The sequence below is a fragment of the Micromys minutus genome, assembly GCF_963924665.1.
Source record: "Micromys minutus genome assembly, chromosome: 33".
In the NCBI taxonomy this organism is placed as follows: domain Eukaryota; kingdom Metazoa; phylum Chordata; class Mammalia; order Rodentia; family Muridae; genus Micromys; species Micromys minutus.
In genome coordinates, this window is record NC_137968.1 from 5,441,227 (window position 1) to 5,464,107 (window position 22,881).

The 22,881-nt window shown below is 37.6% G+C and overlaps 1 protein-coding gene across 25 annotated transcripts in view; it reads left to right on the forward strand.

Moving 5' to 3' along the window:
• The window catches only part of RIMS2 (regulating synaptic membrane exocytosis 2), a gene marked incomplete at both ends in the record, with an annotated part of 425,123 nt that overhangs the window by 175,522 nt on the left and 226,720 nt on the right, over window positions 1-22,881 (forward strand). For all 25 annotated transcript variants that reach the window (XM_080909305.1, XM_080909325.1, XM_080909329.1 and 22 more), the window contains one exon: window positions 9,502-10,427. In XM_080909305.1, coding sequence (XP_080765431.1) covers window positions 9,502-10,427 — 926 coding nt within the window. The remainder of the gene's footprint in view (window positions 1-9,501; window positions 10,428-22,881) is intronic.

Sequence of the window (22,881 nt, forward strand, 5' to 3'; positions counted from 1 at the left end):
TGTGGAAATAATTGTGTTGGCTGTCAGTTCTGTGAACAGATATCTATCTATCTATCTATCTATCTATCTATCTATCTATCTATCTATCTATCTATCTATCATCTAGCTATCTACCTACCTACCTACCTACCTATCTATCTATCTATCTATCTATCTATCTATCTATCTATCTATCTATCTATGTATCTATCTATCTATCTATCTATCTATCTATCTCTCTATCTCTCTATAAGTGTTTCATGAATATCTCTATTGGAAAGTAAGCATTTGGGCATTATGTAAGGATTATTCTTTACCCCAACTATAGGTACATCGCTGGCTCCTAAATTATCTTATGGAACTATTTAATTTTATGAACTTTTTCACCTGCTTCAGTTTTTCAGGTGCCGGGGTTTCCGATGTGGCCCACTGCCCTCAGCTCTGCACATTTAAATAAAGTACATTTTATTTATTTTTGGTTTGAGCTGGCAGTGTTCCAAGTAATCCTCTGTAGTTTACAATGAATTCTTTTAGGAAAAACCCTCTAGCAAAGTCTTGTCTGTACTGCTCCTCTTCCGAGTTAGGGAGGGCAGTGGAGCTGTAGCCCCTCTGTTTGATATTTAGGCTCTCTTCTCTATGAACAGCCTTTCTTCAGTTTATTCCCCGAATCTCAACAATAGTCTCCTCCCCGTACCTGGAAGAGTTAAGTCCTAAAACTACCCATAAAAAGCAATGAACTAGTACAAAATGCTTCCCTTCCTTGGCAGACTTACAGGGTTGGTGTGACTGAGACCTCCTCACTGAAAGAACACTGTGACATCTAGCTACTTCTGAGGAGTTGTTTAGAAAATTATGGGTGTATTTTCTAGTGTAAGATACAAGCAAATAAAATTGTAATGATTACATTTTAGATAAATTATTAATTATGTTATGTATTTACTTTCAACATAGTATGAAACGTGCCTGTACCTACTTTACTTAGTAAATATTGAGTATCTTTTCGTGAACTTGATGTTGAGATGATATGTCTAAAATCACAATTTGTACTAGTAAATTTTATACTTCAGCACATGAACACAGACAAAACTGTGAAAAGTCTTAACTGTCATAGTTTTTTAATTGTCACAATTACATGGTGATTAGTGAGTAAAGGCATGAAGCAATAAAGCTACTTTGGGGGTAGCCCTAAGAGCACCCTCAGAGTGAGCAGTTGAAGAGTTTAATAGGATGGTCAGGTTCCACTCTCTTGAGGCAGAGAGATCTGGGCAAAGCTGGAAGAAAGGCTGTAACCTGGCTGCTGTAAGCCTAGAGCTTTGGGGGTGTGGTGAAGTCAGAAGGGGAGGTAAGCTAACTTAGGCCACATAGGGAGTCCAACCTGACTTTTGCTTAGAGAAGAAACTAAGGGACAGGGTAGAAGGAATCGTCAATAAAGAGCAAGCTTTGATATTAATCTATCACTTGCAACAACTGTGAAATACTCCAGGTCTTGAAATTAGCAAGAAGAAAAATACACTTTGAAGAGAACCTGGGGATCCAGGTTAGTTGAGACTGCTGGTCTTCCCATGGGGCCACCCTCCTCCTCAGCTTCTTCCAGTTTGTCCCCAATTCAGTCACTTAGGTCCCCGGCTTCTATCTATTGGTTTGGTGCTAGTATCTGTATCTAACGTTCAACTGATTGTTGGGCCTTTCAGCGGACAGCCATGACAGTCTCTTGTCTGCAAACACAGCGCAGCATCAGGCCCATGGGCCTCCCCTTGAGCTGGATCCCACTGTGGGCCTGTCACTAGACTTCCTTTTTCTCAGGCTGTTCTCCATTTTCGTCCCCGAAGTTCCTTCAGACAGGAACAACTTTGGGTCAAAACTTTTGACTGTGGGATGGCAACCCTGTCCCTTCACTAGAAGTGAACTAGACAAGTTCCTCCTCCGCACAGAAGAGCACTGCGTTCAAGGTTCCTCCCTTTGAGTCCTTCACCTCCCTGGTCTCTGGTACATTCTAGAGGGTCCTACTTCCAGAGGTTGCCCATTCCTACTCTTTCTGCTGGCCTTCAGGGCTTCAGTCCTGGTTTCCCCTAATACCTGATCATGTTCCCCCTTACCTTCCTTGTACTCTCTTCCACTCGGGTTCCTCCCTCTCTCTGTTCTATACTACCCATGATTACCTTCTTCTCCCTTCCAAGTGGAATTGAGGAATCCTCACTTGAGCCCTTCTGCTTGTTAACCTTGATCTGTATGGTTTCTATCGTGGACATTCTATACTCTTGGCTAATATCCACTTACTAGTAGGTACATACTATGCATGTTCTTTTGGGTCTGGGTGACCTCACTCAGGATGATACTTTTTAGTTCCATTCATTTGCCAGCAAAAACTCATGATGATCTTGTTCTTAATAGTTGAGCAGTACTCCATTTTGTAAATGAACCACATTTTCTGTTGTGGGGTATCTGGGTTGTTTCCAGCTTCTGGCTATCACAATGAGGCCACTATGAACGTTGTGGAATGCATGGGGTTCCTTTTGGTTATGTGCCCAAGAGTGGGATAGCTGGGTCTTCAGGAAGATCTACTTTCAGTTTTCTGAGGAACCTCCAGACTGATTTCCAGAGTGATTGTACCAATTTCCAGTCCCACCAGCAATGGATGGAGAAGTGTTCCTATTTTCTCTACATCCTTGCCAACATGAGCTGCCACCTGAGTTTTTGGTCTTAACCATTCTGATTGGTGTGAGGTGGAATCTCGGGGTCATTTGGATTAAGGACTTTGAACATTTCTTTTGGGGCTTCTCAGCCATTCAAAGTTCCTCTGTTGTGGATTCTCTGTTTAACTCTTTACCCCACTTTTGATTGGGTTGTTTGCTTTTTCAGTGGTTAGCTTCTTGAGGTTTTTAAAATATATTTTGGATATTTGCCCTCTATTGGATGTGGGGTTATCAAGGTTTTTATTTTTTCCTCCAATCTGTAGGTTGCCCATTTGTCCTATTGACTATGTCCTTTGCCTTACAGACGCTTTTCAGTTTCATGAGGTCCCATTTGTCAAAATTTGACCTTAGAACATGAGCCATTGGAGTTTTGCTGAAGTCGTTTGTCACAATAGAAGTTCTGGTAGAATTTTGGGGAACTTATATATACAATCATATCATCTGAAAATGGTTATATTTTGCCTTCTTCTTTGCCAAATTGTATCCCCTTCATCTCCTTTTGTTGTCTTATTGCTCTAGCCAGAACCTCGAGTGCTATACTGAACAGGTATGGGGAGAGTGGTGTCCTTGTCCCCGATTGTATTGGGACTGCTCAAGTTTCTCTCCATTTAATTTTATATTGGCTGTTAGTTTGCTGTATATTGCTTTAATCATGTTTAGGTATGGGTCCTGAATTCCTGATATCTCCAATATGTTTAACATGAAGGGCTCTTGTATTTTGCCAAATGCTTTTTCAGCACCAAATGAAATGATCGTGTGATTTGTTTTTGAAGAGTTTTTTTGTTTATATAGTGGATTATATTAATGGATTTTCATATATTGAACCAACCTTGCATCCCTGGGATTAAGCCTACTTAATAATAGTGAATGACTGTTTTGATGTGTTTTTGGATACAGTTCATGAGAATTTGAGTATTTTTGCATCGATATTTGTAAGTGAAATTGGTCTGAGGTTCTCTTTCTTTGTTGCATCTTTGTGTGGTTTAGGTATCAGAGTAATTGTGGCTTCATAGAATGAATTAGATAGTGTTCCTTCTGTTTTTATTTTATAGAATAGGTTGAGAAGTGTTGGTATTAAGTCTTTGAAGGTCTGATAGAATTCCACAGTAAAGCCATCTGGCCCTGTTTTTTCTGGGGTGGGGGTTGTGAGGTTTTAATTACTTCTTCTCTTTTTTTTAGGGGATACAGGCTTCTTTAGATTGTTTACCTGCTCTTGATTTAACTTTGGTACATGACATCTCTTAAGAAAATCATCCATTTCATCTAGTTTTTCCAGTTTTGTTGAATATAGGCTTTTGCAGTAGGATATGATGATTTTCTTTTTGAACTTCCTACCTTTCTGTTGTTATGTTTCCCTTTTCATTTCTGATTTTGTTAGTTAGGATACTGTCTCTGGGCCCTTTAGTTAGTTTGGCGAGGGGCTTATCTATCTTGTTGATTTTCTAAAAGAACCAGCTTTTTGGAGTTTGTTGATCTTTGTTCAGTAGCTTTTGTTTCTGTTTGGTTAATTTCGGTGTAGGGTTTTATAATTTCCTGCCTTCTACTCCTCTTGGGTGTGTTTGCTTTCTTTTGTTCTAGAGCTCTCGGGTGTGCTGTCAAGTTGCTAGTGTAGGATCTCTCCATTTTTTTTTTTAAACCAAGGCATATAGTGTTATGACTTTTCCTCTTAGTACTGCTTTCATTGTGTCCTATAAATTTGGGTATGCTATTTCATTATTTTCCTTGAACTCCAGGAAGTCTTTAACTTCTTTTTTTAAATTCATTCTCTGACCAAGTTATGGTTGAGTATAGAGTTGTTCAGTCTCCATGGGCATGTGGGTTTTCTGTTGATTTTGTTGTTACTGAAGCCTTAGTCCATGGTGATCTAATAGGATGTATGAACTTATTTCAGTCTTCTTGTATCATTTATCTTGTATCGTTTACGGCTTTTATTTGTGACCCATTTTATGGTCAGTTTTGGAGAAAGTGCCATGAGGTGCTGAGAAGAAGGTATATTCTTTTGTTTTAGGGTGAAATATTCTCAGATATCTGTTAAATCCACTTGGTTCATAACTTCTATTAGTTTCCTTGTGTCTCTGTTTAGTTTCTGTTTCAATGACCTGCCAGTTGGTGAGAGTCGGGTGTTGAAGTCTTCCACTATTATTGTGTGGGGTTCAATATGTGTTTTGATCTTTAGTAAAGTTTTTTTTTTTTATGAATGTGGGTCCTCTTGCATTTGGGACATAGATGTTCAGAACTGAGACTTTCTCTTGGTGGATTTCCCTTTGATGAATATGAAGTGTCCTTCCTCATCACACTTGATAACTTCTGGTTGAAAGTCTATTTTATTGTATATTAGAATGGCAACTTCAGCTTGTTTCTTAGGACCATTTGGTTGGAATACTTTTTTTCCAGCCTTTTCCTCTATGGTAGTGTTTATCTTTGTTATTAGGGTGTGTTTCTTGTTTGCAGCAAAATGCTGGATCCTGTTTGCATATCCAGCCTGCTAGTTTATGTCTTTTATAGGGAAACTGAGTCTGTTGATATTGACAGATATTAAAAACAGATGGTTGTTAGTTCTGAGGAGAGGAAAAGCAGCCGGCATTCCTCCAAGCTCCAGCCTAGGCCCCATATTTAACAGCAGCATTCACTTCCACACTCCCCAACCCTCCCAACCACCATGCAGCCAGCACTCCCCATGGCACGGCTGTTTCCTGTCCTTGGAGAAAGTAGAAAATTAATGTCCCGGAGGTGGCCGACAACCAAGAATTCCCAGCAGTTGAAAAGAGATCTAACATCTGTGTCCAGCTTGTAAGGACAGGAAAGAATGCGCTAGTTATTGATAATAGGATGTGTTATCCTTTCCCAGGTCAAAGAGGTCCTTTTCCAAATGTATGATCCCTCCTTGAAGTCTAAACAAACATCAGTTTGAAGGATAGCATTCTCTTATCCCTCTACACAATCATGTAATGCCAAGTCTTGAAGCCCTAGCTTGTGCATTTTCCTATATAAACCCCATTTTCCTATATAAGACCCTAGACTGGAGTGTCGGATTCCTACCTGTTGCCCAGGTAAGGTTGTGTCCCCATTCGAACTCAAAATTAAAAACATTCTAGTGTGCTTACATCAAAGTTGTGGTTCCTGGTGGTCTCCTGGGATTCTTGTGAACTGGGCACAACAGTTCCTGTTATGTTTGCTGTTGTAGGTAACATTATGTGCATGTGGTTCTCTCCTTTTGGGTCTGTTGTGAGACGATTGGTAGCTTGTTTTCTTCTGGTGTAGTAATATTGTTGTATTTATGTGGCACATACATAATTTCAAGCACTAGGGAGTTAGATGTAGGCAGATATCTGGTAGAGTCAGGTGGATATCTGTGAGTTCCAGTTTTGTCTGCATAGTGAGCTCTCGGACATGCAGTGCTATGTAGAGATAACCTGCCCCCCAAAACAAAAGAAACAAACAAAAACCAAAACCAAAGAGGACAGAGAGAGACAGTCATTCTGTTGTTCCTACTCCCTCACAGCTTCTAAGACCTAATAACTAAATTGCACAATAAAATTTTGTAGATCAATAATATATAATTGATTGAACTGTACTACCATGGATTCTGTAGACTCTTGTTTACATTTGATGACTGGGAGACTAAAAACACAGTATAATACTGTTTGCTGTCTCTGTTCAGCCCTCAAAAATTGCCTGTCACATATATATGAACATATTATAAATATATGAATATAGGAATATGTATTTATTTTTACAGGTTATTTGAAATGACTTAGATACCAGTTTTCAAAAAAAATGTTAACTTCTAGATAATTTGGGTTTGATAATAATTGGGTTTTGAAACTACTTTTTTATCTTTATTTTTTGGGGGTGGTGTGCCAGATTTCCAGCAATGAGATGGAGATGTTGAAATTATATATTAAATAAGGAAAAATGGATTTATTTTCAGTGTCTAACCAAGTTTTCCATGGAGCTCTTTTAAAAAGAAACAAATTTGTACAAAAACTGTCTTTTTGAACTTTGGCAGAAACATTGTTCTTTTGGATTAAAAACTTTACTTGAGAAGCTATAGAACAGGACTGCTGTATGTTTTATGACTAGAGCTGCAGAGCAGAATTACCAATCAATTATAATGGTGTTGAATAGTCCTTTTTAAAGTGTGGTTTCCATGGGGGAAGTGTGTTATGAAGCTGACACCCTTCCTACAGTGCCCAGAACTGCCTTGGATCAACTGTGTTCTTTCAGTGCTGTGAGGCCCTAATCAGCTAAGTACCATAATCCTCCTTAGAGTACATTCTTACTTGACCTGAGCTATATCCAGCCACACAGTAACAACAGCAAAAATAGCCATGCCTTCGCAGGTCTGTGACTAAAATATTGTATGGTTCCTCCTTGAATAGCTGCTGTGTGATGCGTAACGTTCAGCAGCTGAGTTTTGTAATAAAATGATTACAGGCAAAGAGAGCCTTTCGGATGATCTGATTAAGGATGGCTCCCCCGACTTTGCTAGGGTTAGAGGATTAAGAGAAAGCACTGCCTGCCCTGATGTTGACGGATTTTCGTCAGTGTGATGCTCCCTGTTCCACAGATGTGCACTGGGTGAACAAAGGTAAAAACAAAATGAGAAATGTTAATTGTTATGTGTAAAAATATTTTCATGCTTTTTACAAGTGTAACTTGCTTTGCTCAGACATACAACAGGAACTACAGACGTGGTGCGTGTATTCCGCATGTTCTACATGATCATATGCTTTGTTTAGATTCTTGGTGTTTCAAAGCTTTTTTTTTTTACTTCAAGAGCAAAATTATATCTAAACTGTATAGTTAGCATTAAAGAATTAATCACAAACTGTATCTTTTCATTCAGTTTTGGAGTGTCCATGTTTCACAAAGCATTTAACAAGATTGAAGTATCTTTTCAGATTTTTAAATGTTTGGATGTCACCGATACAGTCTTTCATTCTTACAATAACAGTTACTAAATGAAAAAAGAAGATGGTGCTTTTCTGATTTTTTTATTTTAATGTTGTTCGATATATATATTTATTTATAAAATGGCTGTTTTAAAATGATCTTTACTACAAGAATTTTTACTGAAATAAATAGCTAGTGTAGGTTGTTGTAAAGTTCAAATGCATAGAATGACTTTCAGTGTCACTGAGATTCTTAAAGTGTTATATTTCCTTAATTAAGGGGTAAAATATATAAATATTAAGGTTTATCTTTTCATGTGTTCTCTTGTTGTCTTTAGATATGTTTTCAAACATCTACTGCTGTATTTTCAAAGGTTTGATGGTTAATTGGTAAAATATGTTCAGTATAGCCAATAAGAATTATAATGAAAGCAAAATAATAAGCAATATGCAAACTGAGATTGATATTAGATATTAGACCAGCAATAAAAAGTTAATTTTTTGGCATTTTCTCATCAATCACCATGCTCTTGCAGAAGTTTTAAATAGTGATCGATTTTCTTGCTCAAATTATTTTGCGTAGTCAGATAAGCATTTATAATGGAACATCTGGTGCATTGCATAAGGAGACAGAAATGCTACTTGGAAGGAGGATATAGGATCTTCCAAACGTGGCTTTTATTAACGGGTTCCTGTTAAGATTGCTTGAATATGGTACCAGAGGAAACAATCTGACCTATTTGGGTTAACAGTGAGAAGTGGTGAGCAGGTACAAAGCGGGTGTAAGTACATGTGAAATAATTCATGACTGCTTTGTAGTTACTTTCCTGTCACAGTTGCTCATTTTCAAGAGTCTTACCATGAGCTGTTATCTGGCTTCTGGTGGGCTTTGAACTTAATGAAGTGTACTGTTCTTCAAGGTTTATTTTAAGCAACGGTATCACTTGTTCTTCCAACTTACGTTTGAAAACCACTATTTTACTTTTCCTGTGTCTGATAGAATTTAGCACGTATATCTGCTTCAGTGTGTCCCGCATATAGCATCATCTTATAACAAAGTGATTGCTAGTTCAATACAGAATTTAAGTTTCCTATAGAGTGATTTAAAAAAAAAACAACAGTGTTTTAGTCAGGGACTGTATTTTAATGATTTTCCCTGTGGAACTGAATTCTACCACTGGAGGTAAATTTTTCTTATTTGTTCTTTGTCCTTAGAATCGTCTGTTACGAAAACCCACTATCTTTACTTTATGTAACTATTTTCAAAACTTTCATGTCATTTGTCCAAGATAGGAATAAAATTGTCTTAATTCTGTAGTAGTTGGTGTGATTTTAATATTCTACTGGAAACCCTTTTATTTAAGCAAATTAACTCGATGAGGTTTTGGAATCAGTTATAAGACTGCAGTTGTTCCTGAGAAACTGGGATTTAGGTTCGGCTTCTTCTCCAGGCAATCTTTCCTTCCTCTATGCGCTCCTCATGTATAACCTGTGCACGACTTTAGTGCTTTCCCAATATATGCTTGTTAGGATCGTCTGAGTCAAGGTGTGTAATTCATAGCTCTTATCTGAAGCTGCAGAGGCTCCAAGATTAAAATTTTGTTAACCTGCAGTAACTGTAACTGAGAAATTCTGATTCGGTCACTACAGTATAACGTTCTTACTAGGATGGCTTTTTCCTTTAGTCATTTGTATAAAATAATGTCAAAAGTAAATTGAATGGTATGTAGCATGTACGCTCATGACAGGTGTCCACCCATAGGCGCCCCCCCACACACGGTGTTGTAATATTATAATATTATAGTATTTTAGAGCTGCCTTTTATAGAAAGAAGAGCTAAAGATCCACCTGAACTTATCCGTCCATTTGGCAGTGGTTCAGTGAAGTCTAACTTTTAAAAATGTCTTCTCATAGTCTTTTTCTTTGGTTTCTAGAAAAACAAGTCCATCAGTGTCCAGGGATCCAAATCGAAGATACGACCAAAGTGAAGAAAGAGAGGAATATTCACAGCATGTTCCTTCAGATAGCACAATGCCTAGATCTCCGTCAGATTACGCTGATAGGCGACCTCAACGTGAACCTCAATTTTATGAAGAACCTGATCATTTAAATTATAGGGATTCGAACAGGAGAGGCCATAGACATTCCAAAGAGTATATTGTGGACGACGAAGATGTGGTGAGCAGAGACGAATATGAAAGGCAAAGGAGGGAGGAGGAGTACCAGGCTCGCTACAGAAGTGATCCAAATTTGGCGCGGTACCCGGTAAAGCCACAGCCCTATGAAGAGCAAATGCGGATCCACGCGGAAGTGTCCCGGGCACGACACGAGAGGAGGCACAGTGATGTGTCCTTGGCTAATGCTGAACTAGAAGATTCCAGGATTTCTCTGCTAAGGATGGAGAGACCGTCAAGGCAAAGATCTGTATCCGAACGTAGGGCTGCGATGGAAAACCAGCGATCGTATTCAATGGAAAGAACTCGAGAGGCTCAGGGACAAAGTGCTTACCCACAAAGGACCACAAATCACAGCCCTCCTACCCCTCGCCGGAGCCCTGTCCCTCTGGACAGAGCAGACCTGAGGCGCACAGACTCCCTACGGAAACAACACCACCTAGACCCCAGCTCTGCCGTGCGCAAAACGAAGCGAGAAAAGATGGAGACCATGCTGAGGAACGATTCCTTGAGTTCAGACCAGTCCGAGTCAGTGAGGCCGCCCCCACCGAGGCCTCATAAATCCAAGAAAGGAGGGAAGATGCGCCAAGTGTCACTGAGTAGCTCAGAGGAGGAGCTGGCGTCCACGCCCGAGTACACGAGTTGTGAGGACGTGGAGATCGAAAGCGAGAGCGTGAGCGAGAAAGGTAAGCTGTGCCGCTCGCCCAGGGCCCCCTGCCTCCTGATGGCTCAGCGACCGGCCACCAGATGCTCCCACGTTCGCTTCAAGTATTTGAAAGGTGTTGGCCGTGTTAGAAAAACTCTATATCACACACACACACACACACACACACACACACACACACACACACACAAATTTCTCCTGTAGAAAAAAATGCCCAATGCTGTAAAAAAAAAATGTTTTTTCTTGATTTTTTTACTGAGGTTTCCCTTAGGTGGCATAGCGTGGGTACACATACTTGATAGTTCTAGCCTTAGAAACATTTTTCTACATGTCTCTGTAAAACTAGGAATACGTTTGCAGTAGAACATTTGAAACATTGCTCAGGAATTTTAAGGAATGGAATCCTACTTTGTCTCTTTCCTGGGAAAGACCTGCTGGTATGTTTAGGTTTCAACCCTTGCTCTCAATGTAGTGTTTTTATAAATTTAGTATCACACTGTAGGTAACTGTGTATCCCTTTTCATTGCTATCATTGTAAACTGACTTTCAAGTCATTCTTTAGAGATTTCAGTGACCGCACTGCTATTCTGTCATAAGAATATGTTAACTGAATGTTTATTTCTTTGAGTTATAAAAATTCATTTTAAACGCTTATTCTTTACGTATATTTTTTGCCTACATGTGTGTGTGTGTGAGAGAGATGTTTGGAGTTTTATAAATTTAATTCATATTTTAAAGTTGCTTTCCAGAAGGGTTAACTTTTTTTTTTTCACTCTTATCACAGATGCTTGAACTTTTTATTTCCTGGCACCAACTTTTTCTTTTATTTTGACAAGGTCACAAAATACTGTATCCCATTCTCTGGGCGCTACATAGCTGGGCTGTGATTCAGGGTGCAGCTTCAATGTCTTCTGTTCCTCATACTTCATCCTTTGTTTCTAAAGCTCACCTCCTCCGCATATTTACTACTTTTCTCTTAGCAATGCATAACATTGTCTTAAAAATAGGATTGTGTGTCGGTTAGCTGCTATCTCACTAAGTTTATGTTCTGTCTGGATGCTCGCCTATGAATGTTTTTTATCACTGAGGAATAGCATGCTGAGTACGGCCAGTTTCCTTTGCTGATTTTTGTTCTCACTACGCACATCCTAAGATACCTTCTCATTCATCTTCAAATCTATGAAATAATTAGCCACATATCCTTTTAAATTATTTTAATCATTAACCTTTTGTTTTTTTCTGAAATTTATTTTGCTATGTGGTAAAGTAGGAGATTGGTGAGTATGTGACATGAATTCTCCACGTCAACCCTGCTTCTCCTTTCTCCCAGTTCGCCAAGCTTGGCAGGAAGTCCTTTTCTTTTTTATAACAATCAACAGCAATGAGCAGAGGAATTCAGGAACTTAAACGTAATATAGAGATTTATTCTACAGCCTATGTAGCTAGTAGAAAATACAAATCAGAAGTTCTGCTAAATGAAACCCAGAATAATGGAATTTTTAGAAATTATCAGACATGGTGGTACTTGCAGGAAAATGCTAATTTTTCTCATAACAAAGGAAAATATGAATAGATGTTTATTTTTTTATTCCATGTAGGAAGACTAAATACTGTAATGGAATGTGCCACACCATGTAATAAAGTTAGCAATGGCCACATTATCAATAGAATTTTTACAACACCTTATTAAAAAGTTAGTAGCCATAGAAACAATAGCTAAGGCTTTTGAAGATAATTCACTTGAGCATATACCAAAAAAATAACAGTAACTGGAATTGTGACTTGACAGAAATCTTAATAGTTATCAGTGCAATTTAATATAGTGTATTTAAAAAGTCATAAATGATAATATCTAATGCCACTACCCTACAAATGAAGACATACAACTTCAAGTAAATGGGTCCGAAAAATGCACATGCAATGAAAAAAATTAAGTTACGGCCTTATTTTATAATTTTTACTTCTAGTAATGAAATGTGAGAAAATGGAAACAATAGAAATACAGCTTGTAAAACAGAACCGAAGGTCTCTGTCAGTGTTTAAGCATAGGGCTCTTTTATAAGCAATAGTCTTAGGTCTCTGTCAGTGTTTAAGCATAGGGCTCTTTTTTTAAGCAAAAATCTTTAAGCATATTTAATAATGATGATTGTTTTTACATTTTGGTGAGCTATACATTATGATACTAATAGTTCAAAAGTAATAGTAATTTTAGGTGGTTTGTTTCATATTACATCTGTTAATTTATCCTTTGCTAAAATAATGCCTTCGTTTACTGAACAAGAATATATTTTTGCAAAACTCATAGAGATATATCATTGTAATACCTGAAAGATTTCTATGTGGTAGCCTTGTAGTGGTATTTTTGTTCTAAGTTTCTAAATTGATGGCATTGAAAACCCCCATACGTTTTTGTGTTTGTTAAACTTACACATGATAGTGGTGGGCATGTGTTCAACACAAATGTCTCGTAGAAAGAAACTCCGTATCACAAGAGTATTTTTCTCTAACTTAGGCTCCTAGAGCCCACACTTTTACAGGGACCTACTTGCTGTCTATCTAATAATTTGTTGGTTTTTTTGCTACTACACACTTCCTTGGCACAGTCATACTTCCAAATTTGGAGGAAGAAATATAAATGTTGTGGTTTTTCCTGTTGGGTAATTCTTCCGTAGTAATAGGGTACCAGACGGAAGGGTGGCTGTTGAGAGGAGATTTCAGAGAGGACGCTTGTGTCCTGTCTTGACGGTGCATCATTATGGTGACATTGTTATTCGTGAAAAGGTCCCAGATCTAGAAACTTTATAAACACAATCTAATCTACTGCACAGCCGTTCCTGGTGTTCCTCTAGTACACTGCATTCTCCCCTCATAATAAAGTAATTTTATCAGCAGCCTCTGCACGTGCACCTTTCCCTTAGACATTTTTGTGATACTGTCCTGATGAAGATCAATGAAGTTTTTAAAGATGACCATTTTTTCGTTTGGTCTGGCATAAATAATTCCCAAGAAAGTGTTTCACATCATGGTCAGTTTTGCCATTGTCTTTGCTTTCTGTCCTTCTCAATTTTGTTTTTTTTTAAATACACCAATCTCAGATCTTTGCAAGGCAAATTTGGACCAAGTAGCCTAATTTAAATTTTTTATCTAGTTATGAATATGTAACATAAACTACATCGTTGCAGAAAACATCTTCTCAGTTTTGAGTATGTGAGTTCCTGTTACATAGAAGATATTCTTGTTTTAATAATAAAGGCTCATTTTCAGCTCAAAGCAAGCTTTAATTTTTTTAAATTTGCTTTCATTTTGGCTGATCTTTCTGTCCTTCTCTCCCTCCTTTCCCCTCTCCCTTTCTTTTATTTAATAATGTCTTACTGACATTATTAGGGTATTGATGCTTTTGACATTAATTTGCTGCTTAGATTAGACGTCACTATTTTGAATATAGAATCTCACTCATTCATGATCACTTATTTTGCTTATATTTCATTGTGTGTGGTTGTTTCTTTAACTAAAAGTGAAAGGGAGGTTTAAGAGGAAGAGCATCTCCTTCTCTGCCTAAGAGATTCAGCCCTGGGTGTGCCATTCACTGAATATACATACCATCTTGTTCTGCTTCTAGAGCACTCGGTGGGGGCTGGAGAGATGGCTCAGCAGTTCCTGCAGAGGTTCTCAGGCAGCTTTCAGCACCCATGCTGTGGCTGACAATCATTTTTAAATCCAGTTCTAGGATATCTGATGCCCTCTTCTAGCCTCTGCTGACATTTAGGTCTATGTCCTTAACAATAGCATATTTTTTTTGTAATTTGGTTACTGAGAAACCAAATGAAACTATATAAACACACACACACACACACACACACACACACACACACACACACACGAAGTAACAAGTATTCTGATCATTTTAGATTATTTACTTAAGGTTCTGAAGTCAATAATTCTACAAGATGATTCCCCAGTGTTTTGGATATATACGTAATAATTATGGTTATGTACATTGTGTTGGTTTTACCTCTTACAGGATCTGCCCTGTGTCAAAACTCCCCATTGCTGTTTAAGAAGGGTGCATTGTTATTAATTGGTGAGGTGTAATTTAAGCTATAATTCAATGCCTCAGTAAATGTAAAGCATCTATTTCTCATTTCTCTGTCAAGACCTTTTTCCGTGCCTATTATTTAGAAGGTGTTGGATTGGACCCAGTGGAGGCTGTAGAGGTAAATAGCATTCTTTCTCACCTCAAGAACTTAAAATGAAATTCCTAGATACATAGACTTCAGTAGAGCCATTGATTCTGTACTCTTAAGTTTGCCGTGCACTTCTGTTTTAGAACACTTACCTTTTAGTTTAATGTGATGTGCTTATTTTTCAGAATTTTAGATTAATTGCCTGCCCTATATGTGTGCATCTAAGTAATTACTGATTGAAATGAATCTTTAATGTTGTCACCATTGTGTCCCTGAATTTACCCACTTAATGTTCTTAACGTTCTAATTTGTTTCATAAACTTCATAATGTACTTTATTGTTTTCATTTCCTTCTTTTATCATCACCGTCAATTGTTGGTCTTAGACAGTTGTGTGCTTTCCAAGATGGCCTTATGCACTGAAGTGTTTCCCAGCATCCCTAGTCTCTGCATCCTAGGTGCCAATCATACTCCTGGCCACTTGGGACAGTCATAAGCATGCCTAGGTACTGTCAGTCCTGTTGGGAGCACAGTCAGCCCTTCATTTTCTACCTCCATTGCCTGTGCTCCGCTTCCCTTTCCCAGTTCTTCTTATTGGTAAGGTCACAACTAAGACCTGCTCTTAAAAACCGAAAAAAATGGAGCAGAGCAGAAAAATATCAGGTAAATTCCCAGATAAGGATAGTGGTTCCGTAACATGTTTGTTATATGTGTCTGTGTATGTTTGTGCATGGATATATGTAAACACGTCCTACAGTTTGACCACGGAAACTTGCATAATCATCCCTTGATTTCTGCAAGGAATTATTCCAGGATAACCCCCATTCAGACACCCTAATACACAAATACTTAATTTTTAAAAATCTAGAATGACAGTATTTGCATGTAACCTGTGCCTCTTAAGTCTTGAAACATACAATGTATATGTATTTACTGAGTGTTACACAATTTCATGATGACCAATGACAAGGACATTTGCCAATATGTCCCACAATCAAAAGTATTTTCAGCCTTGGCTATTTGTTTTTGTGACTGAAATTTAGAAATACAAAGAGGTGTTGCTCATGTGCATCACGTGCCTGGCCCTTCTGAGAGGACGTTGTGACTTACTTGGTGCCATGGCTTTCCTGTCACTCTCACTTATACCTAGAGTGAGGTTTAGGACTAGCGTTTGATTATTAATTGATGCAGAGTCTCTGCTTTTTGAAATTAACTTTATCTTTATCATAACGTGGAATATTTTCAGCTTCATTACATAGTTGTATCATTAACTGTCCTCCTAACTGCACTAGGATGTTTTTTGAAGCATTTATTTCCGTATAGAATGGTTTAGCTTTCTTTCTAAGACTTAGTTCTATTGACCTTTACATGTTTGCTAAAGGCCTTCTTTTGGTTTACCTGAAGAAGATTGTGATGAGATATTAGGTTAGAAAGATTGGCAACTCATGCATATGGTAGTTTCCTAACCCATAATTTTAAAATGCTTGTTTTATTTATTATGGTTTAAAATTAAGCAAAATATATTTTACCTTTTATTTAAAATAATGTTAGTAAAGGAGGAAAGATTTTGTATTTTGGTGACCAGGTCTTTCAGAAAGAAACATACAGATCAAATACAAAGGGTGTCAGCTTTATCTTAGTCTCAGCCGAGACCTGTTTATCAATTGTGAAATTCATTCTCTTGTATGACCTGGCAGTTTTTACAGTCTTTAGTGGGCTGACTACATATTCACAAAACACAGGCTACTAAAAAGTTAGTATATATTAATAAATTAAAGAAAGCACTAAATTATGATACTTGAGATAATTGCGCATATGTGTCTAAACCATATAGACTCAAACTTCATAATGAGACTTTTCTGATTTCTGAACAGCTATTTTAGAAGGTAAAGACTTATTGCCATGTGTATTAATTTTGTTGGCAAATAATTTTATGCTAAGTATTTATATCAATTGTAATGTTAATTCAGGACTTTCACTTTTGAATAAATAGACTCAGTCACTCTGAACACACACACACACACACACACACACACACACACGCACACACAGTTATGCTGCTCTTTTATTAGGCAGCATTATAAAATTACTATATCAGATTTTTAAAACATGTATGTGAAATCAAATCCAATATCTATTATGAAAATCCTTTTAAAATGCGACTTCATGTGCATTGGCGTTTGCCTGGCATTATGTCTGTCCCTTTAAAATGTGTACTGCAGTGTGTTTTCCTGGTGTTGTCTGTCCTTATAAATGTGACTTGATGTGTATTGGTGTTTTCATTGTGCTATGTCTGTGGAACACGTGTGTTTGGTAATTGCAGAAAACAGAAAAAAGCATGGATTTCCTGGAGCTGGAGTTACAGGCAGTTTTGAGAACCATCTGTATGCTGAGCATCAAACCCAGGCCCTCTAGAAGAGTAGCCAGTGCCCTTTCTTACCCTGCAGAGAGCTGTTTATTACTTGGTTTATGTGGGACACGCCATCAGAAGGCGTTAACTATGAAAATCGTGTTATGTGATCTTTCCAGTAAGGTATATGGTCTTTGCTACCTGAAGAAAAGGGGAACTCAGCTCAGCAGACAAGAAATCTATTTAACTGCATTCAGTTTAGAGTTTTCCAATACTCTCTTCCCTGGAACCTTTTAAATTAGTGAAGCCCATTAACACTTGGTGAAACCTAGGCTGCATGGACCATATGTTGGGAAATTCCATTATTCATCTTAAGAAATTAAAAAAGAATAAACTAATGGGAGAACTAAGTTGAAAGACAGGGCACGCTGCCTTTGTTTCATGAAGAAGATCCCATTAATATCAATAGAACTATAGTTTTCAATGAAGGCTTATGATTATTATCTTATTTCAACCTCTCACCATTCTGCATGATGTAAAATTAATTTCTTTTCAGATAAATGAGAAAATGAGACCCAATGTATTAAGTGATTTTCTGAGCCATGAAACTAATAAAGGGCAGAATCATATCAGTACTTAATCAGAATACTTTAACATAGGTATTCTAGATCCAGTATAAAATCTTAGCATAACATGCTATAATTTTATAACAATAATTTAAAAATAATGCTGTTGATGGACGAATGCCTTAGTGCACTACATAAGTGACACTTAAGACTTTCATTAATCTAATTACACCCAGTGATGCAATATTTCCAGGAAGCTCTTGCCTTAATTTAATGATTATAAGAAAAATCATTGCAACTAAGATAATGACACTTTTCGCTCAGTGTTGAAAATACAAACAATTTGCTAGTTTGTGTTTTCTAGAAAGGTAAATAAAAAAATTTAGTCTAAGGTTTCAATCTTTTGATTGCTCATAGCTTGATCATTTTGCAGTAACAGAACAATTGGCTATCATACCGATTCGGAATTTGGTATGAATTTGATTGACTTTGCTTTCAGTGTAACTTCCTAAGAAAACCACCCATCTACTCCACAGCCTGTGGACAAGTCCTGTATCATTCCATCGAGCACTTCCAGTGATGGGCGATGGCTGAGAGAAAGCTAAATCCCAACTTAACTTTTCTATTGAAGTAACCATTGGCATGGAGGAAGTCGCTAGTCTAGAACTCGGAGAACCTGTGTGCTCCGCCCCCGCACTCCTTTCCCCCAGTGTTGAGAACTTGTGTCCAATGCAGAAACAGACTCCCAAAAGTCCTCAAGGAGACCTGAGCCCACAGACAGAACCTAACTCTATACTGTACCGTTTATCCTCACATGTGTATCTATAGAGGATAATATATATATACATGTAGCAAAACAAGAGCTTAGTAACTATGACGACGAATAATAAAATGATGTGCCAATTAGTCTGTAACATATGCAGTGCAGTGTGTGTCACTGATCACTTTGATTTGTTGCATGACTCGGAGCAGAAATTTAAAACTTACAAACTTCTTTTCTTTTTTAAGTTTTGAAATTTTCCACTAGCAAACTTGGACAATGGTTGATTGTCCTACAGTGGTGTCTCTAATGCCGTCTCTTTAGAGAGACGTCACATTCATCCACATTATTCCCACCTGTGCCAACCACTTAGCAAACTTCAGGAGACAGCATAGGTATGATCTCATCATAAAACAGTCTCTCAGTGGGACTCTGAGATGCCCTTTTCCATTCAGCATTGACTTGTTAGGCAACTTCCTGTGATGTCCACGTGGTAGTTTGTCTCGCTGTTACCTGTTGTGGAATGTTCTTGTTTTTTTCAGTCTTGAAATTAAGTAAATAAAAATATTCTCTTTGGTGATTTTTTTTTCCTATTTATAAAGCAGCCTTTACTGTTGAGAACCTTAGCTTTTGGCTTCATGTTTTATTTTACTTTGATCTAATTCCCATCTATTCATCACTTCTAAGCTTTTAAAATAAATTTTCACTATCAATCAATAAATTGTCAGGATGATTTGATTTTTTTCTCTGACTTGTATACATTGGTTTTTTCAAATGCCTAAGTATCCTCTTTGTTCCCGACACAAACTGCACTTGGTTATGGACTATTTCTTCCTTTGTGAGTTTTATTTATGAATATTTTGTTAGGTTTTCCTATATCCATAGTTAAATGTAGTGTTTTCCCTTTCTTTTGTTTTTTCCATTTTTATATTTTGTTTCTGATTTTTTTTCTTGTATTTCCGTGTCTCATTTGAACATTTTAAAAAAGATTGTCGTTTGTTTTTTTTATAGTTTCTCTTTTTCATTGTTTTTCTAATTGATTGCTTTAGCTAATGTATTTTATATGTACATTTTACATACTACTAACATTTATAGTTGACAAGTTAGAGATAAATATAGAAACCTTTTACTCTTATGTGTGTCTATCTACTTTTAAATATTTTTTATTTGTGGTGAAAATCAAAAATTAAGTATTGTATATTTTGCACCTCCAATATCTAAACTGATTTAGAAAACTCAAGAAAACAAAATTTTTATTGTATTTACCCATATTTTTACTTAACATGTATCCTGTTCCTTAGCTTCTTTCTATCTGTCTTTTTAACTAGTTTTCTTCTAGCTGTTTTTGTAGAGTAGGTCTGCTGGGGACCAACCCACTTAGCCCCCTTTTCTGAGAATGTTGATAATTCTTGATAGATAACTTCATCATATTAAGAATCTAGGCTGGTTTTTATTATTAATTTTATTTTTACAGTCCAGTTGCTACCCCCCCTCCTGGTCTACCCTCCCACAGTTTCTCATCCCATTCCTCCTCCCCACAGTCTCCAAGAGGATGTCCCCACTCTCCCCCACTCCACGAGACCTCCCCACTCCCTGGAACCTCCAGTCTCTTCTCTCACTGAGGCCAGACCAGGCAGTTTTCTACTGTGGCTCAGGGTCTGAGAGACCTCAGGGGTCCATTTTAGTTGAGACTGCTGGTCTTCCTATGGGGTTGCCCTCCTCCTCAGCTTCTTCAAGTCTTTCCTTCCTTCTACCACAGGGCTCCCCAGCTTCTGCCCAGTGGTTGGCAGCTCAAAACTACTGTGCAACCTTCTGTGTCCTCCCAAGTTCTGATGCAACATTTCTATTATTCAGTTTAATTTTTTCTCTCTTTTCTATACTTTTTGGGTGTGTTATAATATTTATTTTTTTTTTGTTTTAGTTTGGTTAAGCTATATATTTGTATAGGTTTTGTATTCTTCTAGTTTACACATTTATGTAACATCTTGAATGCATAGGCTTACGTCTTCCTAGCCTCAGCCTCTTTCTGCTCTTACCTTCTAGCGCTTTTTCAGCTCCTCCACCTTTTCTATTCATGCTATAATGACTGCAATTATATAATAATTTTATTACTGACTCTCAGACCTGCTTTCCTTCTGTAATTCTTTAGTCTATTTCTGTTTGCCAGACTGAGTGACTTTTCTTGTCCGTTCAAAGACATTGCATCTCTACTCTTTCCCATGCCGTGGGAGCCTATCTATCTGCTTTGTTACATTTCAGATGTTTTGTCCACTCGACTACTGTGACTTTTAATAGTTCTTGCTCTTGGCCAGGACTATGCTTTCCTGGTGCTATCTAAAGCAGAGTGACTACCTTAGTTTGCCCTTAGGAGTCAGGCAGGAGTGAATATTAAATAGTGGTGAGTAATCTCTGCATTAATAGCAGTAGGTTCAAGAGTGTCTATACGTCTGATGGCCAGTACTTTATTTAATTTTCAAAATGACATTAGTTTTTACTTTTTTTAACAAATGGTCTTCAATGCAGGACATGTTGCTCTCTCACCTCCTTTTCCCGTGAGTAGGGTGATTTTACTTTGTTTCCCAACAGTTTACAGAGCTAAACTACGTTAGTTACAGAGCACAGGCCTTATTTCTGAGCAGCATGTAGTTTGAAATCAGGGAAGAGAGGGATTGTGAACTGGATGGATTCTCAGTGTCCATGGCTTTTGATGTATAGGTTTAAATATTTATCTTCCTCAGTCAAGAAACATATGCTTTCATATGGGACTATTGTGTATCCTCGAAAAATAACTCATTTTGTAATGTTCAAACACTTTAAAGCTCTTATGTAGTCCCATGCAGGGACATAAATATACAACAGACAGACAGACAGACAGACAGACAGACAGACAGATCTCCAACTGTCAGTGTACAGTACTGAAATTCTAGTTTTTAATATGTGTTTATGATTATTTGAGAAGTACCTTTCTGTCCCATAGGTAAAGATTGAAGTTCTTTGTATACGTTTTATTCTGTGTGAATTAGATAATACAGTTCTCTTTGTTTTTACAAAGTTTAGGCATAATTGTCTCCAGTCTCTGGGCTGTTTGTGTGTGTTCTGGGATAGCTATGAATGTGATCCAACACATTTGTAGCCTACAGCATCACGTTACCACGTCGAGACATTACACATACACATAATTGCTTGGAAATCCTGTTGAAACAGATTTCTAGGCCTCGCTGTTTCTTTCTGACTTACTGATCTAAAGTGGTACCCAGTGTGTGGCTTCTAATGTGTCTTAGACTCTGCAGCTTCCCTTCTGATATTCCCATTTGAATAACCTAGTAGATCTTCAAATACATGCAGGTCAACCACTGTTCAATATATTCCGAAAATTCCAAGATACATATTTAAAAATTATTTAGCTAGGCTAGAGAGATGGCTTAGCTGTTAAAGGCTAGGCTCACAACCAAAAATCATTTTGCTGTGAAGTTTGTAATCAGTGATATTTCAGAGTCTATAAGAAGTTGCTACCATATCTTCTCTAACAACAACAACAACAACAACGTTTTTCCTCTCTGCTCTCGTTATCTCAAAAGTTGTCTTTCTTTGTTCAGTTGCTTTAGCCAGAAATCTGGATGTTAGCCTTGACTATTCACTATGCGGATAAAGAAATCTCACAGTTCTTTTTCTTTTGCTAATGTCATTATTACCTTTATGTAGGTTATAGGCACCTTTATCTTTTCCAACAGTCATTGAAAACCTTTAGCTTTTGGTTTCTTGTAACCCGGATTCTAGAATTTAGATTCAGCTTTTGAAAGTGTAAGTCAGACTCAGCCAGGCTTCACTCAGTATTTGGAAAAGGTGATCTGTGACATGGAATGAAGGCTCCGGCCAGACTCTGCCGTGGGCGTTACCACCCCACAAAGCACATCTCCACAGCCCCTCCTGCTTAGGTTTGCTGGTGTGCTCCGCCCCGACTGCTGTTGTTGTTGTTGTTGGTGATGGTGATGAGTTTTGTGCAGTATCTGTCTACCTAGGATGCTCTTTTTTTTCCCATCTGTCGCCTTCTCCTTACTTGCCACCTTCACATCTTTCAGTTCCCATCTCAAACATAATTACCGTGGAGCCATTCGGTGACTCTCAAATCAAGTTAGAGTCCACATTTTCTCATAGTATTCTGTTCTGTCCCCTGACACACTAGTCTGTCGTGTCTCCCACACTTTGTAGGCATGTTTCTGTGTTGCCCTCTTCACTAGTGCTTAGCGCAGTGTCGAGCCGATGGAAGGTGTTTCGTACCTATTTCCAAGTGCGTGAAAACAGCGATAGAGTTTAAACTGTGTGCAAGTTGCCATCATGTGGATCGTCTACCAAAACCATATCAGTGTAATCTCATAAAAGACAAACTGGATTAATGAAATATAATATAATATAATTCATGTTCTATTAGTACAGTTTACTATTTTCATTCTTCCTCTCTCCTGACTGAAATAGAATGATACTTTGGGTCATTCTTCCAGAAATTTTTTTTTTTTTTTTTTTTAAGCACTTAAAATTTGAGGAGTTGTCATTGTGATAAAGATTATCAAATTCCATTCCAGGCACATACTATTCGATGTTAAGATAGTAGTTATAGCT